The sequence below is a fragment of the Pristiophorus japonicus genome, chromosome 15, assembly GCF_044704955.1.
Source record: "Pristiophorus japonicus isolate sPriJap1 chromosome 15, sPriJap1.hap1, whole genome shotgun sequence".
NCBI classification, from domain to species: domain Eukaryota; kingdom Metazoa; phylum Chordata; class Chondrichthyes; family Pristiophoridae; genus Pristiophorus; species Pristiophorus japonicus.
Window position 1 is genome coordinate 128,229,264 of NC_091991.1, and position 23,072 is coordinate 128,252,335.

At 45.8% G+C, this 23,072-nt stretch overlaps 1 protein-coding gene across 3 annotated transcripts in view; it reads right to left on the reverse strand.

Annotated features, from left to right (window-relative positions):
• iqck (IQ motif containing K) overlaps window positions 1-23,072 on the reverse strand; it is a 285,097-nt gene that overhangs the window by 53,190 nt on the left and 208,835 nt on the right. For 2 of the 3 annotated variants that reach the window (XM_070900905.1, XM_070900903.1), the window contains one exon: window positions 10,443-10,534. The exons of the other annotated variant lie outside the window; for it this stretch is intronic. In XM_070900905.1, coding sequence (XP_070757006.1) covers window positions 10,443-10,534 — 92 coding nt within the window. The remainder of the gene's footprint in view (window positions 1-10,442; window positions 10,535-23,072) is intronic. 3 annotated transcript variants of the gene reach the window in all.

A 23,072-nucleotide genomic window follows, 5' to 3' on the forward strand; every position in this document is an offset into this window, starting at 1 on the left:
TGTAGGTTAGCGAGCACAGGGGTGATTGGTGAACAGAACTTGGTGCGAGTTAGGATACGGGCAGCAGAGTTTCGGATGAGCTCAAGTTTATGTTGGGTGGAAAATGGTAGGCTGACCAGGAGAGCATTGGAATAGTCAAGTCTGGAGGTAACAAAAGCATGGATGAGGGTTTCAACAGCAGATGAGCTGAGGCAGGGGTGGAATCAGACGATATTATGGAGGTGGAAGTAGGCAGTCTTGGTGATGGGATGGATATATGGTCGGAAGCTCACCTTTGGGTCAAATATACCAAGGTTGTGGATGGTCTGGTTTAGCCTCAGACAATTGCCAAAGACAGGGATGGAGTCAGTGGCTAGGGAATGGAGTTTGTGGCGAAGACTTAAGGGGTTGACAGTGGATGGGCAATGGCAGACATTTAAAGACCACATGGATGAACTACAACAATTGTACATCCCTGTCTGGCATAAAAATAAAAAAGGGAAGGTGGCTCAACCGTGGCTATCAAGGGAAATCAGGAATAGTATTAAAGCCAAGGAAGTGGCATACAAATTGGCCAGAAATAGCAGCGAACCCAGGGACTGGAAGAAATTTAGAACTCAGCAGAGGAGGACAAAGGGTTTGATTAGGGCAGGGAAAATAGAGTACGAGAGGAAGCTTGCAGGGAACATTAAGACTGCAAAAGCTTCTATAGATATGTAAAGAGAAAAAGATTAGTAAAGACAAACGTAGGTCCCCTGCAGTCCTGATCAGGGGAAGTTATAATGGGGAACAAAGAAATGGCAGACCAATTGAACAAGTACTTTGGTTCGATATTCACTAAGGAGGACACAAACAACCTTCCGGATATAAAAGGGGTCAGAGGGTCTAGTAAGAAGGAGGAACTGAGGGAAATCCTTATTAGTCGGGAAATTGTGTTGGGGAAATTGATGGGATTGAAGGCCGATAAATCCCCAGGGCCTGATGGTCTGCATCCTAGAGTACTTAAGGAGGAGGCCTTGGAAATAGCGGATGCATTGACAGTCATTTTCGAACACTCCATAGACTCTGGATCAGTTCCTATGGAGTGGAGGGTTGCCAATGTAACCCCACTTTTTTAAAAAGGAGGGAGAGAGAAAACAGGGAATTATAGACCGGTCAGCCTGACATCGGTAGTGGGTAAAATGATGGAATCAATTATTAAGGATGTCATAGCAGCACATTTGGAAAGAGGTGACATGATAGGTCCAAGTCAGCATGGATTTGTGAAAGGGAAATCATGCTTGACAAATCTTCTGGAATTTTTTGAGGATGTTTCCAGTAGAGTGGACAAGGGAGAACCAGTTGATGTGGTGTATTTAGACTTTCAGAAGGCTTTCGACAAGGTCCCACATAAGAGATTAATGTGCAAAGTTAAAGCACATGGGATTGGGGGTAGTGTGCTGACGTGGATTGAGAACTGGTTGGCAGACAGGAAGCAAAGAGTAGGAGTAAATGGGTACTTTATCAGGCAGTTACTAGTGGGGTACCGCAAGGTTCTTTGCTGGGGCCCCAGCTGTTTACATTGTACATTAACGATTTAGACGAGGGGATTAAATGTAGTATCTCCAAATTTGCGGATGACACTAAGTTGGGTGGCAGTGTGAGCTGTGAGGAGGATGCTATGAGGCTGCAGAGTGACTTGGATAGGTTAGGTGAGCGGGCAAATGCATGGCAGATGAAGTATAATGTGGATAAATGTGAGGTGATAAAAAACAGAGAGACAGACTATTATCTGAATGGTGACAGATTAGGAAAAGGGGAGGTGCAACGAGACCTGGGTGTCATGGTACATCAGTCATTGAAGGTTGGAATGCAGGTACAGCAGGCGGTTAAGAAAGCAAATGGCATGTTGGCCTTCATAGCGAGGGGATTTGAGTACAGGGGCAGGGAGGTGTTACCACAGTTGTACAGGGCCTTGGTGAGGCCACACCTGCAATATTGTGTACAGTTTTGGTCTCTTAACTTGAGGAAGGACTTTCTTGCTATTGAGGGAGTGCAGCGAAGGTTCACCAGACTGATTCCCGGGATGGCGGGACTGACATATCAAGAAAGACTGGATCAACTGGGCTTGTATTCACTGGAGTTCAGAAGAATGAGAGGGGATCTCATAGAAACGTTTAAAATTCTGACAGGTTTAGACAGGTTAGATGCAGGAAGAATGTTCCCAATGTTGGGGAAGTCCAGAACCAGGGGTCACAGTCTAAGGATAAGGGGTAAGCCATTTAGGACCAAGATGAGGAGAAACTTCTTCACCCAGAGAGTGGTGAACCTGTGAAATTCTCTACCGTAGAAAGTTGTTGTGGCCAGTTCGTGCAATATATTCAAAAAGGAGGTAGATGTAGTCCTTACTACTAGGGGGATCAAGGGTATGGCGAGAAAGCAGGAATGGGGTACTGAAGTTGCATGTTCAGCCATGAACTCATTGAATGGCGGTGAAGGCTCGAAGGGACAAATGGCCTACTCCTGCACCTATTTTCTATGTTTCTATGTTTCTATGACTGTAGACAATGACTTCTGTCGTCCCAATATTTAGTTGGAAGAAATTTGTGCTCATCCAGTACTAGATATCGGACAAGCAGTCTGACAAATTAGAGACAATGGGGGGTTCAAGATAAGTGACAGTGATAAAACTGGATGTTGTCAGTGTACATGTGGAAACTGATGCTGTATTTTCAGATGATGCCGTTGAGGGGCAGCATATGGATGAGAAATAGGAGGCGGCCAAGGACAGGTCCTTGGGGGACTCCAGAGGTAACGGAGCGTGAGCGGGAAGAGTATCTGTTGGTAATTCTATGGGTACGACTGGATGGATAAGAACAGAACCAGGCGAGGGCAATCCCACTCAGCTAGACAACGGAGGAGAGGCCTTGGAGGAGGATGATATGGTCAACCGTGTCAAAGGCTGTAGACAGGCCGAGAAGGACGAGGTGGAATATTTTACCAGGATCATAGTCACATAAGATGTCATTTGTGACTTTCATAAAGGCCGTTTCAGTGCTGTGGCAGGGGCAGAAATCTGATTGGAGGGATTCAAACATGGAGTTCTGGGAAAGGTAGGCATGGATTTGAGAGGTGACAACACGTTCAAAGACTTTAGAGAGGAAAGGGAGGTTGGAGATGGGGTGGTAATTTGCAAGGACAGAGGGTGGATTTTTTGAGGAGAGGGGTGATGTTGGCAGACTTAAAGGGGAGGGGGACAGTACCTGAGGAGAGCGAACCGTTAACAATATCAGCTAACATGGGGGCCAGGAAGGGAAGTGGGATGGTCAGCAGTTTGGTGGGAATAGGGTTGATGGTGTAGGAAGTGGGTCTCATGGGGAAGATGAACTCGGAGTGGTCATGAGGGGAGATAGGAGAGAAACTAGAGAAAGATGCCAGGACATGGGAGAACCTTAGAGGAAGTTTGGCCCGGTGGGCTAGGGGAAGGGAGGGAAACAGAAAAGGCAGCTGAATGGATGGTCTCAATCTTACTGACAAAAAAATCCACGAGTTCCTTGAACTCATTGTTGGAGGAAACAGGGGAGGGGGGTTTAAGAAGATGTAGTGTTGAAGAGAAACCAGGAGTTATATTTGCATTCCATGATGACCCTGCAACAGTGAACAGTTTTGGCAAATGAGAGAAGGACCCAATAGTGCTATACGTGGTCCAGCCAGATCTGGTATTTTTGATTAAACCAGTTGTCCACCATAAACGTTCGAGTCTGCATCTCTTGGACTTAAGGGAGCGTAGATGAGGGCCATACCGGGGGAACGACCAGGGTGAGAGAGATTAATTGCTTTAATGGAGACTAGGGCATCAAAGGTGGAGGTTAAGGTGTGAGTGCGCAGATCGGTAGCTGCAAAAATATCTTGGTGAACGACAGGCCAAAAATTAGGAATTTGAAAGTGCAGCTGTAAGTGATTTGCGGCAGAGATTTTTCCGGGTGTAAACACAGAAGGAAGTGGGGTTGAGAGGAGGATGGGGGTCGTGAGTGATAACAAAGTGATCAGCGATGGTCTTATCTGCGATTGACATGATGGTAGTAGTGAAGCCATGTGAGATGGCAAGGTCAATGGGGTGGCAGTGAATATGGGTTGGGGAGTTTATATGGAGGGAGATTTTAAAGGAGGAAAGGAGAGCAGTGAACTCAGGTTAGAGAACACGATGAGTTGAGATGGAAGTTGAAATCACCAAGGATGAGAAGTCGCTCGGTGCTGAGGCTGAGGAAGGAAAGCAGTGAAGATATCTTGGTGAGAAATTTGGTGTGGTACTTATGTGAGTGATAGAGAACGAGGATTTTAAATGAGAGGTGAGAGGAGTGGAACAAGTCGAGATGCTCAAAAGAGAAGGTGCCAGAGGGAATAGACCAAAATGTGATTTGGTGAAAAGAGCCACACCGCCACCATGGCGGTTTGGGCGGGGCTGGTGGTGGAAGGTATAGCTAGGCGGGAGGCTTCATTTAAGGGAAAGGTGTCATCACCTCTCAGCCAGGTTTCCATCAAGGCCATGATATTGATGTAATCATCCACAATAAGCTCATAGATGGTACGGGCCTTATTCACAAATGAACAGACATTCTGGAGGGAGATGCGGAGAGGAGCGCGAGCACTGAATTCCCGACTGTTGAGTCCTTAACTCTTAAACATAATCACACGAGGCACGTACTGCAGACACAGTAACTCTGTGACCTTCACCTTTATTACCTGGACCATGGAGTCCTGGCCCTGCGAGGGACCTCTCCTTATATACCTGAATCTCCAGGTAAGGAGTGTCTCCCACAAGTACACCCCTGTGGTCAAGGTGTGCATTTCTAGTAAGTATGTACAGTATGTAGTAGTTACATGAGGGTTACAATTGTATAAGGGTTACAGTAGTATGCTGGTTACATACATGACACCGACCACCAACATTCTGTGGGTCACCATTGACCAGAAATTCAAATGGACCAGCCAAATAAATGCCATATGTACCTTCACCACATGGACCGCCACGATCAAAAAAGAAGGCTCACCATCACTTGCTAGTGACGCCCATATCTCAAGAATTAATATTAAAAAAAAGTCACGTCTGGGCACTTCTGCAGCTTTAACAGTTAAATGAATGCAGCCATGGCAACACAGAACCATGTTCTGTCCTTGAAGAATCATTCATACATGGATTTTGTACAGAGTCTGACTCAGTGAAATCTGAACTCTGACTTTCACTAGAAATTTAATACAACAGCTGAAAATAGCAGCAGACACAGCTCTTCACTGAGACTGCAGTAGCTTCCTACAGCTTCACAACATACACACAGAATATAGAGGGCATAAAGTCAAATTGCAATGCTATCATCTAACAGAGCACAGCACATTATAAAACCTGAACACCACGGGAGTGTTTTCCATTTCCTATCAGTTAGGAAGAATAAAGAAATGTTTGTAATTTACTATATTCCCCAAATAGTATTTTATAATGAGCACATCATCATGCATGGAAAAAGGCATAGAAAAAGTAGTAATTGTGCCAATGTTTATTTTTAAATCCACTGCAATAAAACTATTACAGTTCTGGAAGGGGTGGGTGGGGAGCGGGGGGCATTCTTTATGCAGGTGTTTAAAATTGCACAATGTAACCAGCAAAATTCTTCCCTCTGGTATCTATTTTAATCAAATTAGCCCCAATTTTCACTTGGGTCTGACATAAGTAGCACATGTCCAACCATTAATGTATTGAGAGGGTCTGTCTTATTATTATTCTGGATGAACACCAGGCATAAATAACACCGCTTAACGGCAACTTGTCCCTTTGTGGGTTGAAAGATAGCACATAATGGGCCAGCATTTACTGTAGCAGGGCATCTAACACCATCTGCCGTTAGATACACTTGACCCTGCACCATTCAGCTCAAAAGAACTTTGTCCACAAAGTTGCTGAAGGAGCAAGCTGATTACAGCGCATCTGGGACCCGAGTGAACAAGACAACCAACAGGGTATCTCCTTAACTAATGAGATTTAAGGATTAGGAAATAAACACAGGAAGGACTGAGAGGAGGGTGAATTAAAGGCGGTGAATTCATTATCAAATCAGGTACAGAAATAGAAATAATGATAGGGGACTAGAAATTCGATCGTGTATGGCGCAATGGGTGCCGTTTTGGGTTGAAAATGTTGTCTGAGCAGCGCGTACACAATTCTGGGGCCGTGCCGGATGCCATCTTGGTGAGGGCATTGGGTCGACGCTGGGAGCGTGGGCCAGAAGTATATAGAGTAGGCGGATCCTAACGTCAATAAATGTGCAATGCTGATTTAACGCCAGTGCTGCCATTTTTCTCCTCAACGCTGGAACTAATGCCCTGTGCTAACCTTGCACAGGTGAACATGCTTTCAGCAGTAGCAAGAACCCTCGACCAGCGATATGTAAAGGGATCTTCAACCACTCTCAGGTCAGTTGCTGATAAATTTCTATTGGCTCGGTGTAGTTTGTGGAGGTGTTTGCAGCTTTCTAGAATTGTTTAAAATTGATCAGGTAACAGGGTGTGCTGCTGCAAGTAGAGAAGACCTTGATTCTAACTTCAAGGGTTCTGGTCAGTCCACTTGCTCTCAGTCATGGGGCCACCAGTTGTCATCCCTTTTGGCCTGCAGCATGACAGGGAGATGAAGCAGAGGAAACATAGAAACATAGAAAATAGGTGTAGGAGTAGGCCATTTGGCCCTTCGAGCCTGCAGCACCATTCAATAAGATCATGGCTGATCCTTCACGTCAGTACCCCTTTCCTGCTTTCTCTCCATACCCCTTGATCCCTTTAGCCATAAGGGCCATATCTAACTCCCTCTTGAATATATCCAATGAACTGGCATCAACAACTCTGCGGTAGGAAATTCCACATGTTAACAACTCTCTAAGTGAAGAAGTTTCTCCTCATCGCAGTCCTAAATGGCTTACCCCTTATCCTTAGACTGTGTCCCCTGGTTCTGGACTTTCCCAACATCAGAAATATTCTTCCTGCATCTAACCTGTCCAGTCCCGTCAAAATTTTATATGTTTCTATGAGATCCCCTCTCATCCTTCTAAACTCCAGTGATCAGTCTGGTGAACCTTCGCTGTACTCCCTCAATAGCAAGAACCTCCTTCCTCAGATTAGGAGACCAAAATTGAACACAATATTCTAGGTGAGGCCTCACCAAGGCCCTGTACAATAGGAAGCAAAGGAGGACAACTGCTCGCAGAGGGAAGAAGAGGAGGGGGAGGTGGGCTCTCAGCAGGAGACCTTACCCACCTAGGGTTCTCCAAGAGCAATTCTCTTACCTCAACCTGAGCCAGGAGCAGCTTACAAAGGAGGTGCTCACAGAACTCTGTCATCTCTTGTAGCCAGACCTGCAACCTCACACCAGGCAAGGTCAGTGCTGCCATTGGCTGTGAAGGTGACCGTGGCCCTGAATTTCTTTGCGTCGGGATCCTACCAGGCTGGAGCAGGCAACATCTGTAACTCCTCCCAGTTCGCCATCGACTGCTGCTTAAGAGAGGTGACACACGCTCTTTATGCCAGGAGAGAGCTTCATTGTTTTGTCTCCCATCAGAGAGAAGCAGGCGGAGCATTGATGTGGCTTTGCCAGGCTGACGAGCTTCCCCATGGTACAGGGTGCCATCAACTGCATGCACATGGCTTTGCGGGCACCGTATGAAATGTACCGCTACCACAAAGGTTATCACTCGCTGAATGTGCAGTGGGTGTGCGACCATGCTCAGCATACCATGATAGTGAATGCCTGGTATCCCAGCAGCAGTCATGATGCTTTAACTCTGTGCCAATCCACTGTTCCCTCAGCTTTTCAGCCGTCAAGACAAACCAGAGGGTGGCTACTGGGCAACAAGGGCTATCCACTGCCCACCATGACTATGCTCCGCAACCCAACCACACGTGGGCATTATGTGTACAATGAGAACCATTCTCCTACATAGAATGTGATAGAGCAGACCATTGGCATTCTTAAACAACTCATTCGCTGCCTGGACCGCTCTGCAGCAGCCTTACACTACACACCAGAATGCATCATGGTCTGCTACATGCTCCACAATCTTACCATTATAAGGGCATAGCCCTTGCCACCAGGCATATGGAGACCAGCTGAAGAGGAGAAGAAGGAACAGAAGGAGAAGGAAGCAGAAGGAAGGAGGCAACCAGGCAGCCCCTTTCTACTCAGACTGTCTGTGATCAACTCATCCGACTATGGCACAGGAGAACGCAACCCCGATTCCCCAATCAACAATAGTCTCACACCTTACCTTCCCTTTGTTACTGACCATTACATCGTCCTCTTGGCCACTATGCTGAAATAAAAGCCACCACAAAAAAAAAAATTCCAATCCAATTTTATCCAGCAATCCATCCAATATACCCTAACAAAGTCAACTAATCACCCTTGTGCATTCCCTTAGTGCCTATCTTCATTGTGCCTTTGCCTATCCTAGTGCTCCTAGGATGTGCTCTCTCAGTGGCTGCAGCATGGGTGGTGGGAGACTGCTGACTTTCAGTGGGGGAGACTGCAGATGGCCTTGCAGGATGACCTCTAACAACTCTGGACCTAAATGCACCGGCTGTAGACTGCACCACCTCAGCATGGACGGCAGCCTGGGCTGATTGGTTTACAGGCAACAACAAGGGCACTGGCGGAGTGGCAGTGGTGGAAGGACGAATGCCATCATCCTGAGAGAGGACAGCAGGTTCATTCTCCATGGAGCCACTGTCACTCTCCCGGGCCGACACCTCAGCAATCCCAGCCATCTGTTGGAGGACAGATTGCTGAAATGCTGTGACACCCTGAAAGTCCCTTTCCACACTGGTAAACACAGCCATTACAGCAGCAAGCTGAGCCTGCATGACTGTAGTCTGAGTTTCCACTGCAGCGCTCCGACATTGGATGGCTTCTGTTTGTGCTGCAATTGAAGATGGGACATCAGCATCAGACACAGCATGATGGTTGGGTCCACAAGTGCACTAATGGATCTGCCCTTCCCTTCCACGCTGGAAAGCATAGGTTCCAAGCTCTATAAAACACTAGTTAGGCCACAGCTAGAGTACTGCGTGCAGTTCTGGTCACCACATTACAGGAAAGATGTGATTGCACTAAAGAGAGTACAGAGGAGATTTACGAGGATGTTGTCTGGATTGGAGAATTTTAGCTATAAAGAAAGATTGAATAGGCTGGGGTTTGTTTTCTTTGGAACAGAGGAGGCTGAGGGGAGACCTTATTGAGGTGTATAAAATTATGAGGGGCCTAGTTAGAGTGGATAGGAGGGATCTATTTCGCTTAGCAGAGGAGTCAACAACCAGAAGGCATAGATTTAAAGTAATTGATAGGAGGTTTAGAGTGGATTTGAGGGGAAAGCATTTCCACCCAGAGAGTGGTGGGGGTCTGGAACTCACAGCCTGAAAGGGTGGTAGAGGCAGAAACCCTCACCACATTTAAAGGGTACTTGGATGTGCACTTGAAGTCCTGTAACCTACAGGGCTACGGACCAAGAGCTGGAAAGTGGGATTAGGCTGGATAGCTCTTTGTTGGCCGTCGCGGACACGATGGGCCAACATGGGCTCCTTCCGTGCTGTAAATTTCTAAGGCTCTATGATTCTATACTCCTTAACATTGCATTCAGGCTTTCTGGCAGGCCTGCCAATGTACCAAGCATTTTGTTGTGTATACCCATCAGCGTTCTTCTGTAGGCCGCCCCATCGACATCCTTATCGGAGTCCTCAACAGCAGAATTCATGTACGATCCCGCCCTCCTGCTGGCACCTGCAGTACCCTTTTCCCCTGCCCTGGCCAGGTTTAAGGAGGGAATTCCAGAGCTTAGGGCCAAGCCCGGCTGGCAATGATTAAATTCGGGGATGCCATAGTTAAAGGAGTGTAGAGATCTCAAATGCTTGTAGGGCTGGAGGAGATTTCAGAGATAGGGAGGGGTGAGGCCATGGAGGGATTTGACAACAAGGATGAGGATTTTAAAATTGAGGTGTTGTCGGACCAGGAGCCTGAGTAGCCAAAAATATGCCCTTATTGTCAAACATCATGCAAAAATACTCTCAGAACACAGTACTATTTCAATACAAATGTTATCCTTCTAAGTTTGATGTGTTTGTATTCCTGCTGTTTTGTACCATGCTGCTTCCCTTTTGTGGCACCGCATGACTAACTTGCTCTGTAACCGAATATAGTGCTTCTTCTACATGCTACTGGAGTGGTAGGATTGAGAAGATCCATGATCTCCAAAAGCAGGATCTAAGATGGCCCAGTTACTGGCCCTGCCATTTCTACAATTTTGAAAGCAGGATGACTTGGTGTACTTTTTGTCACATGTGCAGCGATGGGATAAGACTGGCTGGAAGATCCACATGTTTTGGCATCTTGAGAAATAGTACCATTGTCCATGTCTATTCCATTCATGTGCTGCTGCTGGGCATCAACTCACCAATTCCACTGATATGCGTGACAGCAGACCCACTGGCAGCAATGAGATAGTCGATATCCCAATCAAAAGTTGTATCCGTCCAATCCCCATGCCTATCCAAGACAGAGAGAGGCTGTTGCAGATAAATGCCCAAGGCCTTTATTGGAACTGTCTGAGCATTCACATGATGAGCCTAATGACCTCTACCTAAGAACTTGGGGGGCGGGGGGAAAAGAGAGAGAAAGATTTCTATAGCGTCTTTCACTACCACCGGGTGTCCCAAACTGCTTTACAACCAATGAAGTACTTTTGAAGTGTAGTTACTGTTTATTGTAAGAAATGTGACAGCCAATTTGTGCACAACAAGTTCCCACAAACAGCAATGTGATAATAGCCAGATAATCTTTTTTAGTGATGGTGATTAAGGAATAAGTATTGGCTAGTACACCGGGGATAACTCCCCTGCTCTTCTTTGATATAGTGCCATAGCATCTTTTACGTCCACCCGAGAGAACAGATGGGGCCTTGGTTTCATGTCTCATCCAAAAGACGGCACCTCCGACAGTGCAGCATTCCCTCAGTACTGTACTGGAGTGTCAGCCTAGATTTTTGTGCTAACGTCTCTGGTGTGGTGTCTCTTCTCAGTATTTCCATGGCCGCCTCTTCAACAAGGGTACATTGTGGTGCCCTACTCCTGTGTATTTCTACTTATGCGGCTCGATGTCAAATTGTTTGATCTCATAATACTCCTGTGAAGCGCCTTGGGACGTTTTACAAGTAAAGTCGCTATATAAATACAAGTTGTTGTTGTGTAGGTTCTTTCTTTTTTTATTGGGCCAGAATTTGCTGTCAAATAATGGGAAGGTTAATGGCACTTGTCGATATTTATGGGTAAATGGTATAGTAACTTCAGGTGAGGAGCAGATTCAGAGTTAAATGTGACTATCTAAAAATTGCTGTCCAGGTTGCACCAATCCGCCGTTAGCTTCGCGAAAACGGCATCTCGCCCTCCTTAGCTTCTCCATTTACTTTAGGAACTTGCTGTATTTGCCCATTAATTACCCATTAAACCCACCACAGAAAGTTAAGTCCGGTCATTACAAGCATAAGTACCCTTTTATCAACGCGATAAGTGCTAATGACTGCCAATCAACCTATCTGGCAATAAAAATTTACTATTACAAGTACGAAAGCTCCTTCTTTCCATTTTTGAATTTTTCGGGGCGATTTAAAGAGATGTCAAATTTTTTACTATTTTTTTCTTACTTTTCCTTTCTGTCTCTATTTAACACTCTCTTAATCCAATCTTTCTTTCCCTGGCCTAGAAATTGATTTGCTCCCGAAAACAGGCATGGGGATCACGATGCGATAGGAACCCGTGCCCATTCGGAGGACTGCAGGCAGCATGTGAACTTCGAGTTGCCTGCTGATTAGCATGATTGCGGCACTCAGCCCAGCACTGAACGCAATGCTGAGTGGCTAAACGCGCAGCAGGGTCCCAAGTTCATGCGAGACTAACACCAATTAAAACTAGCCTGCAATACTTAAAGGTAGTCTGCACCTCTTAAAGGGGAGATGCAGCAACTCATTGAACTGGCTGGGGAAGACAGTGGGAAAAATCTCTATTAATGATGTCATAACAGGGGAGAGAGCGTGCACCAAGGTGCTCGGATACAGCACAGGGAGCGATGAGGCCCTCCAGACAACCCTCTACCTCTCGCTCCTCCTTTAAGATGCTCCTCTTTGATCAAGCTTTTGGTCATCTATCTTGATATCTCCTTTTGTGGCTCAGTGTCAAATTTGTTATTGATATCGTTCATTATGCACCTTTGGACATTTTGCTACATTAACGATGCTATATAAATGCAAGTTGTTGTTATTGTTGGCTCTTCAGTAGTCAGTCAAAACAATGTAAATAAAATAATATTTGCTGAGAACATGTTGAAGATATAGGGAGAATTGTTCATGCAATGGGTGGATGGGACAAGCTTTCATCAATGAGAACCTTGCACACGGTTCTAGTGGCACTAAAGGTGCACCATCAATCTTTTCGATCTCCTCTAGGTCATCTCATTAGTGCTGTTCATCGCTTCCTCCTTTAGGTACTCCATGTTGATGTGTTGATGGATAACACAGTTACATTGTATATAGCAGACTACAGCCAGACTCTACCATAGGATACCCCCAAACTGTCTAGGCAACTGAACTTCTGCTTTAACATACCTCTGTTATGTTTTATGATGATTTTGATACATGATTTATCTCATTATAACTCTGCATGGCTTTTACAAGTTTAATGTTATCACCTTGCTTTCGAGAAAGAGCAAGAGAAAGAATAAGAAAGAAAGAGAAAGGAACATAGGAATAGGAATAGGCAAGCTCAGTCCCTCAATCCTGTTTTGCCATGGCCGATCTGTACGTGAATTCCATTTACCCACTTTTGATCGATATCCTTTGACAGAATAAAAAATCTGCAAACCTCAGTCTTGAAAATGTTAATTGATCCAACATCCACAGCGTTTTGGGGGAAGAGAATTCCACATTTTCACTACCCTTTGAGTGAAACAGTGCTTCCTGATTTCACTCTTGAATGGTTTAACATTTTAATTCTAGTTCAGGATTCACCCACCAGAGGAATTAACTTCTCTGTATCTACTTTTTATCATGATAAATGTTTTTATCATTTTAAACACCTTAATTAGATCAACCTTCACTCAACCTTCCGAATGCAAAGGAATACAACCCAAGTTTCTGCAACATGTCCTCATTATTTAACCCTGTCAGCACAGGTATCATTTTACATAGGACTACCTAGGATTACAAAGGATATACAGCACAGAAACAGGCCATTCGTCCCAACCAGTCCATGCCAGCATTTATGCCCCTCTTGAACCTCCTCCCATCTTTCCTCATTTAAATCTATCCATATAATCCTCTATTCTTTTCTCCGTCATATGATTGTCCAATCTCCCCTTAAATGCATCTATACTATTCACTTCAACCACTCCCTGTTGTAGCGAGTTCCACATTCTCACCACTCTTTGGGTAAAGAATTTTCTTCTGAATTCCCTCTTGGATTTCTTGGTGACTATCTTATATTGTTGGCCTCTAGTTATAGAATCATAGAAATCATAGAAATTAACAGTATGGAAGAAGGCCATTTCGGCCCATTGTGTCCGTGCCAGCCGGTCAAGAGATATCCAGCCTAATCCCACTTTCCATCTCTTGATCCGTAACCCTGTAGGTTATGGCACTTTAAGTGCACAGCCAAGTATTTTTTAAATATGGTGAGGCTTTCGGCCTCTAACGCCCTTTCAGGCAATGAGTTCCAGACCATTACCACCCTCTGGGTAAAGAAATTTCCCCTCATATCTCCTCTATACCTTTAAATCTATGCTCCCTGGTTGTTGACCTCTCTGCCAAGGGAAACAGGTCCTTCTATCCACTCTATCCAGGCCGCTCATAATTTTATACACCGCAATCAGGTCTCTCCTCAGACTCCTCTGTTCCAAAGAAAACAGACCCAGCATCTCCAATCTTTCCTCATAGCCAAAATTCTCCAGTCCAGGCAACATTCTTGTCAATCTCTTCTGCACCCTATCCAATGCAATCACATTTTTCCTGTAATGTGGTGACCAGAACTGCACACAGTACTCCAGCTGCTGCCTAACCAGTGTTTTTTACAGTTCAAGCATAACGTCATTGCTCTTGTATTCCATGCCTCGACTAATAAAGGAAAATATTCCATATGCCTTCTTAACCACATTATCTACCTGGCCTGCTATCTTTAGGGATCGGTGGACCTGCACTCCAAGGTCCTTTTGTTTCACTACACTTTTCAGTATCGTACCATTTAATGTGTAATCCCTTGCCTTGTTAGACCTCCCCAAATGCATTACCTCCCACTTATCCGGATTGAATTCCATTTGCCACTGTTCCGCCCACCTGACCGTACATTGATATCTTCCTGCAATCTGCAGCTTTCTTCATTTTCAACCACACAGCCTATTTTAATGTCATCTGCAAACTTCTTAATCATACCCCCAACATTCAAATCAAGTCATTGATATATACCACAAAAAGCAAGGGACCCAGCACTGATCCCTGCGGAACTCCACTGGATACAGCATTCCAGTCACAAAAACACCCATCAACTATTACCCTTTGCTTCCTGCCTCTGAGCCAATTTTGGATCCAACTCGCCACTTTGCCCCGGATCCCATGGGCATTTACTTTCGTGACCAGTCTGCCATGTGGGACCTTATCAAAAACTTTGCTAAAAATCTATATACACTACATCATACGCACTGCCCTCATCAACCCTCCTGGTTACCTCCTGGAAAAATTAAATCAAGTTAGTCAGATACGATGTTCCCTTAACAAATCCATGCTGACCATCCTTGATTAATCCATGTCTTTCCAAATGAAGATTTATCCTGTCCCTCAGGATATTTTCAATACTTTCCCCACCCCTGAAGATTTATCCTGTCCCTCAGGATTTTTTCAATACTTTCCCCACCCCTGAGGTTAGGTTGACTGGCCAGTAATTACTCAGTCTATCCCTTTCTCCCTTTTTAAACAAAGGTACAACATTAGCAGTCCTCCAGTCCTCTGGCACCAAACCTGTAGCCAGAGAGGGTTGGAAAATGATGGTCAGAGCCTCTGCTATTTCCTCTTTTGCTTCTCTTAACAGCCTGGGATACATTTCATCTGGGGCCTAGGGATTTATCCACTTTCAAAGCTGCTAAGCCCTTTAATACTTCCTCTCTCACTGTGTTTATCTCGTCTAATATTTCACATTCTTCCTCCCTCATTGCAAAGTCTGCATCGTCCCTCTCTTTTGTGAAAACAGATGCAAAGTATTCATTAACAATCATACCCACGTCTTCTGCCTCCACACACAGATTTCCTTTATGGTCTCCAATAGGCCCCACTCTTTCTCTAGTTATCCTCTTGCTCTTAATGTATTTATAAAGCATCTTTGTGTTTTCCCTGATTTTACTTGCCAACATTCTTTCGTGCTCTCTCTTTGCTTTCCTGATATCTTTTTTAATTGCACCCCTGCACTTCCTATACTCCTCAAGTTTCTGTAGTACTGAGATCTTGGTATCTCTCATAAGCTTCCCTTTTTTCCTTATCTTACCCTGTATGCCCCTTGACATCCAGGGGGCTCTTGATTTGTTAACCCCACCCTTTTTCTTTAAGGGAATATACTTGCTCTGTACCTTCAGGATCTCCTCCTTAAATGCCTCCCACTGCTCTGACACTCATTTACCATCAAGTAGCCGTTTCCAGTCCACTTTGGCCAAATTCCATCTCAGCTCAGCAAAATTGGCTTTACCCCAATTGAGAACTTTTTTTCCTAGTCCACCTTTGTCCTTTTCCATAACTACCCTAAATCTTACTGAATTATGATCACTAGCACCAAAATGTTCTCCCACTGATACCTCTTCCACCTGCACCTCTTCATTCCCCCAAACCATGTCCAGAACCGCCCCCTCCCTTGTTGGGCTGGTTACATACTGGCTAAAGAAGTTCTCCTGAATACATTTTAGGAATTCCGCACCCTCTGTTCCATTCACACTATTTTTTTCCAAGTTAATATTAGGGTAGCTGAAATCCCCCATTATTACAGCTCAATAGTTTTTGCACTTTGCAGTAATTTGCCCACATATTGTTCTTCCATCTCCCTCTGACTGTTTGGAGGTCTATAGCACACTCCCAGTAGTGTGATTGCCCCTTATTTGTTCTTCAATTCAACACATATGGGTTCGATTGATGTCCCCTCTAATATATCACCCCTTCTCACAGCTGTAATTGTTTCTTTAATTAATTCTGCGACCACCTCCTTTTTTTTACCTCACTCTCTACCACATCTGAAAACCCTGTAACCAGGAATGTTGAACTGCCATACCTGCCCTTCTTTCAGCCATGTCTTAGTAATAGCTATAACATCTGTAGGGGAGGACGAAAACCCCCTCATTTTACCCAGAAGGAAAAGGGCTGTGGGATCAGTCTGTGCTGTGAATTGAAACCGATAACAGTTTGACCTTGGCAGAGAAGTGATTGGACGGGGGAGGACACCGGAGGGCCAATGGTGAGACAGAGTCAGCCCGAAGCATGGGGCTTTCATGCCAATGGGAGAGCACTTGCTCGAAAACTGGGACTGACTCACAGCCATTATCGGACTATTGTCTTCCCCATGTTTACACTATGGAAGGAAATTATGCAGATCTTCAGAAAACTAGGGAACCCAAAACAAACCAAGGACCTACACAATGGCTACAGGAGGCCAATCCAACTAACACCTACTCAAACCTTGAGTAGATTAGAAAAACTGAATTGAAGGAAAATTATGCAGACCTTTAGAAACCAGGGAACCCAAAACAACCCAAGGGCCTACACAATGGCTACAGGAGGCCAATGCAATCAACACCCACTCAAACCTTGAGTAGGTTAACATCAGTGGAAAAAAACCCTGCAATAATCTAAAACTGCTGCATTTTTCAAAATCACAAAGCCCACCAATGGGAAGAATCGACTTCAGCAGGAGAGGTGGACTGGATAATCTGGCTATAAAAAGGGGTTTCTGACGCAGTGTGGTTGGTTCCCTGCCCTCGTCATCCAATAACCACAACCAACAAGACTCTCGACACTGAAGGAAAACCAGTGTCCGAAGACACTGAAGATAGAAGAAACAAACCACTAGACTGCAGAAGGCACAGTAGTGAGTATAACCTCTGGTCCCCAGAACTCCCAACTCAGTTAGGCCAGGAAAGGTGGGAGGTTGGGCATTGTAATGCTAAACTTGTGTAAAGATTTTCGTTGTGTCCGTTTAATGGGATTTAGGGGGATTGTTTTGTTGGTGTATTGCTGTTTGTTGAGATACACCTTGTCAAATAAATTGGAAGCCTAAAGTTCCTCTTGGAATCACCTTGTCTCAGTTCTATTGTATTACATCTCCTGATCGTGAGTCTTATGTCAGAACAGTGTAAGGGAAGCTAGGAGTGCCTCAAAAACGCTCAACTGTGTGTCACAGGCTAGGGAAGAAGGGGTTAGGAGTGTTTGACACTCACAGGTGCCTCACAGACTAGGCATAAGCTGTGGGTACGCACGAGTCTCAAAACCCCCTTCATAAGCTGTGGACACAGTCTCTCCAGGGGTGCTCTTGCAGCACTCAGGGTACCTCACAGACCAGGCATAAGCTGTGAGGGCAGAAGCCCAGAGAGAGACACCCAAGGCACAACAACACTCCCTGAGAAACCCCTTACACATCGCGCTCCTAAGTGTCTACCTGTGCTCTCAGCTCATCTGCCTAATTCCCTATACTCCTTGCACTGAAATACATATATCATTTAGTGGTGCCAAACTCCCTTGTTGTCTATTTTCCAGACCTTGTTTCCTCTGTTTTCCAAATTCACTTTCTACTTTTCTGCTGCCCAATTTCACTTCTCTCCCCACTGAATCTATTCTCCAGTTCCCATCCCCCTGCCAAGCTAGTTTAAACCCTCCCCATCAGCACTAGCAAAACCTCCTGGGAGAATACTGGTCCCAGCTCTGTTGAGGTGTAATCCGTCCGGCTTGTACAAGTCCCACCTCCCCCAGAAACGGTCCCTATGCCTCAGGAAACTAAAGCCCTCCCGCCTGCACCATCTCTCCAGCCACGCATTCATCCTCGCTATCCTCCTATTTCTGTACTCACTAGCACGTGGCACCAGCAGTAACCCGGAGATTACTACCTTTGAGGTCCTGCTTTTTAATCTCTCTCCTAGCTCCCTAAACTCTGCCTGCAGGACCACATCCCACTTTCTACCTACGTCAATGGTACCGATATGGACCACGACCTCCGGCTGTTCACCCTCTCCCCCCAGAATATCTTGCAGCCGTTCGGTGATATCCTTGACCCTGGCACCAGGGAGGCAACATCAATCCGGAGTCACATCTGTGGCCACAGAAACGCTGTCTGCTCCCCTGACTATCGAATCCCTTACCACTATTGCTCTTCCATTCTTCTTCCTCGTCCCCTGTGCAGCTGAGCCACCTATGGTGCCATGGACTTGGCTCTGGCTGCATTCCCCAGAGGAACCATCGCCCTCACCAGTTTTCAGAACAGAATACTGATTGGAGAGCGAGATGGACTCAGGGGACCCCTGCACTGCCTGCCTAGTTCTCCTTTTCTGTCTGGTGTTCACCCATTCCCTCTCTGCATGCACACTTTTAAGCTGCGGGGTGACCACCTCTAGAAACGTGCTATCCATGAAATTCTCAGTTTCGCGGATGCACCGCAGTGACTCCAGCCACTGGTTAAACTCTGAAACGCGGAGCTCGAGTTGCTGTAGCTGGTAACACTTCCTGCACATGTGGTCGTCCAGGCTACGCAAAGCATCCAGGACTTCCCACATGGCACAGGATGTGCACTCCATGGGACTGAGCTGCCCTGCCATGCCTCCATTTAACAGACTAAGAACTAACCCAGCAGAAATAAACTTAAAATTTAACAAAAAAACACTCACCAACTACTCACCAATCAGCTCCTTCCCTTGTGCCGATGTCACTTTTTCTACTCTGATGTCACTCTTTCGAATTCTACCTGTGTTGAGTTGCTCCTGCTCTCGCTTTGCTCTTGCTTAGACCTCGCCCAGGTCCGTTGCCTCCTCCGGCCTTGGGCCTGCACTGCGTGCTCCTTTTATTGCCACGCCCGCTCTCGCTCTGTTCCTGCTCAGACTTCACCCAGGTCTGCTGCTTCCTCCGGTCACCGGTTATACTTTTCCCCACAAGTGGAAACATTCGCTCTGTATCCACTCTATCAAAGCCTTTCATAAGTTTAAATACCTCAGCCTTCTTTTTTCAAGAGAAAAGAAACTCATCCTGTTCATCCTTTCTTGATATGTATACACTCGCATTTCTGGTATCATCCTTGCAAATCTTCTCTGCACCCTCTCCAGTGCCTCGAGATCCTTTTTGTAATATGGCGACCAGAACTGTATGCAGTACTCCAAGTGTGGTCTAATCAAGGTTCGATATAGGTTTAGCATAATATATCTACTTTTCAAATCTGTACCTCTAGAAATAAACTAAGTGCTTAGTTTTCTATTTTTACGGCCTTGCTAACATGTGTTGAAACTTTTAGTGATTTGTGTATTTGTACTCCGAGATCCCTTTGTTCCTCTACCCTACCTACACTCGCACCCTCCAAGTAATAAATTACCTCTTTATTCTTTCTAGTAAAATGTTACACCTCACATTTAACTGTGTTGAACATCATTTGCCAATTATATGCCCATTCTGCAAGTTTATTAATGTCCTCCTAATTTGTTGCAGTCCTCCTCAGTATTGACTAACCCCTCCAATTTGGTATCATCCACAATTTTAGAAATTGTGTTTTTGATTCCAAAGTCTAAGGGCTAGAACGCCCACTTAATGCCCATTTTACCACTGAAATGACGTCTAATGCCCAGATATCGCCCATTTAGCCATAAATGGAAACTGAAGCCCATTTTTCAGAAACTTATCGCCAAGCGTTACTTTCCCCATGCGCTTAACACTGAGAAAAAATACCACCCGTTCACTGATTTAACGCCGAGATTCAATAATACCGCCCGCCACTTTTTTTTGTCATAAAGAGCAAATTTACCGAAGCTAGCAGCCATAGAGATCGCCCAGCGTCACTTTAACCACCTCGCACACATATCGCCCACAATATCGCTCGTCCAAAAAACCGCCCACAAAAAGTGGAACTAACCGGAACTAATCACAGCGTTATGGACACCATGTTCTAGATCACATGTCGCATCCTTTAAAAGGTTGCTGTGCTTCAACCTCGGGGGTGTTTGGATGTACTCTGGAGGTCGCTGGAGTTGATGCAAACGTCTCTACAAACATCTTGACCATACTGTGAACGATTGGAATTTAATAGGTGTCTTTGTCGGGACATTCATTGTTTGTGACCAATCAGTGGAAAACAACAGAGCTACTGCAGTGGGGCCTGTCCTTTCTCACCCTCTCTTGTTGACCAATTACATGCAGCAGACTCGAGATTGTTGAAGGTACGCTCCACAGCATTATGTGCCCAATGGAAGACGTGCCAGACTGATGAGGAGGGCCAGACGTTACACCCCCCACAAGTACAGGGAGAAGCAGTCTTACCTTGACTTGCCCGACACCACCAGCCTTCGGAGACTATGCTTCCACAAAGAGGTTATCACTGAGGTATGCCAGTTGATAAGGAGAGATCTGCAGCTTGCCAGCACCATCAGTACTGCATGGTCCGTCGAGATCAAAGTCACCGCGACACTGTCGTTCTACGCCTCGGGTTCTTTTCAGGCCACAGCTTGCGACAGTTGCAGACTTTCTCAGCATGCCAACATTGCTGCATTAGACAGGTCACTGATGCCCTGTATGCACGCAGTAGGAACTTGATCAACTCCCCTATGACCATGGAGGCACAGAGTGAGAGGGCTCTAGGATTCTCCAGAATTGCAAACTTCCCCAAGGTGCAGGGAGCAATAAACTGTATGCTCATCGTGATGCAGGCACCTTTTCAGGTTGCAGAGGTTTTCAGGAACCACAAGGGATTCCACTCCCTGAATGTCCAACTCTTTGTCCACCACCAGCAAATTATACTGGCAGTGAATCTCAATTTCCAGGCAGCATCCATGATGCTCTTAGCCTGCGTGAGAGCACTGTATCTGACTTGTTTAACAATCAGCCACAAGGTCAATGCTGGATGCTTGGTGACAAAGGATATGGCCTCGCCACCTGGCTGATGACCCCCCTGCGTGACACCCACACCGAAGCCAAGATGCGATACGAGAGCCACAGAGCCAGTTGCAATATTGTGGAGAAAACCATTGGAGTGCTGAAGCAGCAATTTAGATGCCTGGACCACTCAGGAGGTGAGCTCCAATACCACCCTGAGCAGGTAGCTCAATTTGTGGTGGTCTGCTCCATGCTACACAACTTCGCTATCAGGAGGGGACAAGAATTGCCTCATGAGTCTGACAGTCCACCTCACCAGAGAGAGGAAGAGGAGGATGAGGAGGCGGATGCTGTCATCGGCCCAGACAATCAGACTGACGCTGAAGCCATGCCCCCGCCCCCCTGTAGACCACATGAAAGGGCATGTGGTGGCATGATAGCTGCAAGACTCTTACATCAGGAACTCATCAATGATCGCTTTGCCTGAAAGAACATTGGTGTTATTTCCAAGGCTGACACACTGCTGGGTGTGTAGGTGATACATCAATGATGGGCATCACCTTGGTGACAGTTAAAAGTTTAAATTGATTGAAGTATAGTGTCATTACACCCTTTGATATTAAGGAATCACCAGCATGTAACGGTGCAGCAATCTGAGCCAATGCGCAATAATGTTTTGTAAAATAAAAAACATTTCAACCGAATGTTTGTCTGAAATCATAAGTATTTCTGTAAAAACCAACCCTCCCTGCCGCCCCCCCTCCTCCCGCTGCTCCCCCCCACCTCTACCCCTTCCCCTTCTGACTCCAAGCTGCCTGGCCGAGGAGGTCCTCAGGCAATGCTTCATTGGGGGGAGGGTGACGGTCAAAACACTGCTTGAACGGGGGAGAGGACAGTCCCGAGGTGGGAATGTGCTCCGAGCCAGAAGCAAGATGTTGCTGCTGGCTCTCATGTGTGGTTGGCAACGGGGGTGCGACACCTTGGGGTGCAGTGCCGCACTCCGGGACCACTAAGAGCCCTCTACCACCAGTGTTCCTGGCTACCAGCTCCAGGGCCTCCTTCATCCCTTCCATGTTATATCTTATTTGTTGGACAAAACTTGGTGCTAATTATGTTCTTGGTGCTTAGTAGGCTTTTTGCTGCTGGTGAATCTCCCTCATGCCAACCACAACAACAAAACAAGCACACACCACAGCCACACATGCCTTCAGTCCCTCTGAGCTCCCTCTCTCTCTGTCTCCTCTTCTGCGCATGTCATGATGACCCTTGACGTCCTGAATCGTGGGAATCGAGCGTTGCCATACCGTTGTTAAGGACGGTGACACTTTACGGCAGAAAGTCAGCAAGATTTAACGCTGCCGCCCGTTTCATATCGCTCCCAGTAACGCCCATTTTAAAAAATGGAGACCAGGTGCTTTGAGACTGGGCGAGAAGCCGGCGATCTGAAAACCCTCTTTTACCACCCACATCGGAAATAACGCCTATTTTTGGGCGATAAGCACAAAAGTGGAAAATCTAGCCCTTTCATTAATATAAATTGTGAAAAACAGTGGGCCCAGCACTGAACCTTGTGGGATACCCACCTTCTGCCAATGTGAATAGCTGCCTTTTACACCTGTTCTCCGCTTTTTGTCTTGAAGCCAGCTAGCTAGCTATTCTGCTACTTGTCCCCTGACTCCACATTCTCTGACCTTGTCTATTATGGGGTGCCTTATTGAGGGCCTTTCGAAAAACTTGGTAAATTACATCTACTGCATTACCATTGTCTACTTTCTCTGTTATCGCTTCAAAAAATTCAATGAGGTTGGTCAAGCAAGACTTTCCCCTTTTGAAATGCATGCTGACTATTCATTACTATATTCTTGGTTTCTAGATGTTCTTCTATTTTCTCCTTTTAGTAGGGATTCTGTTATTTTTCCTACCACCGATGTTAAGCTGACTGTTCTATAATTC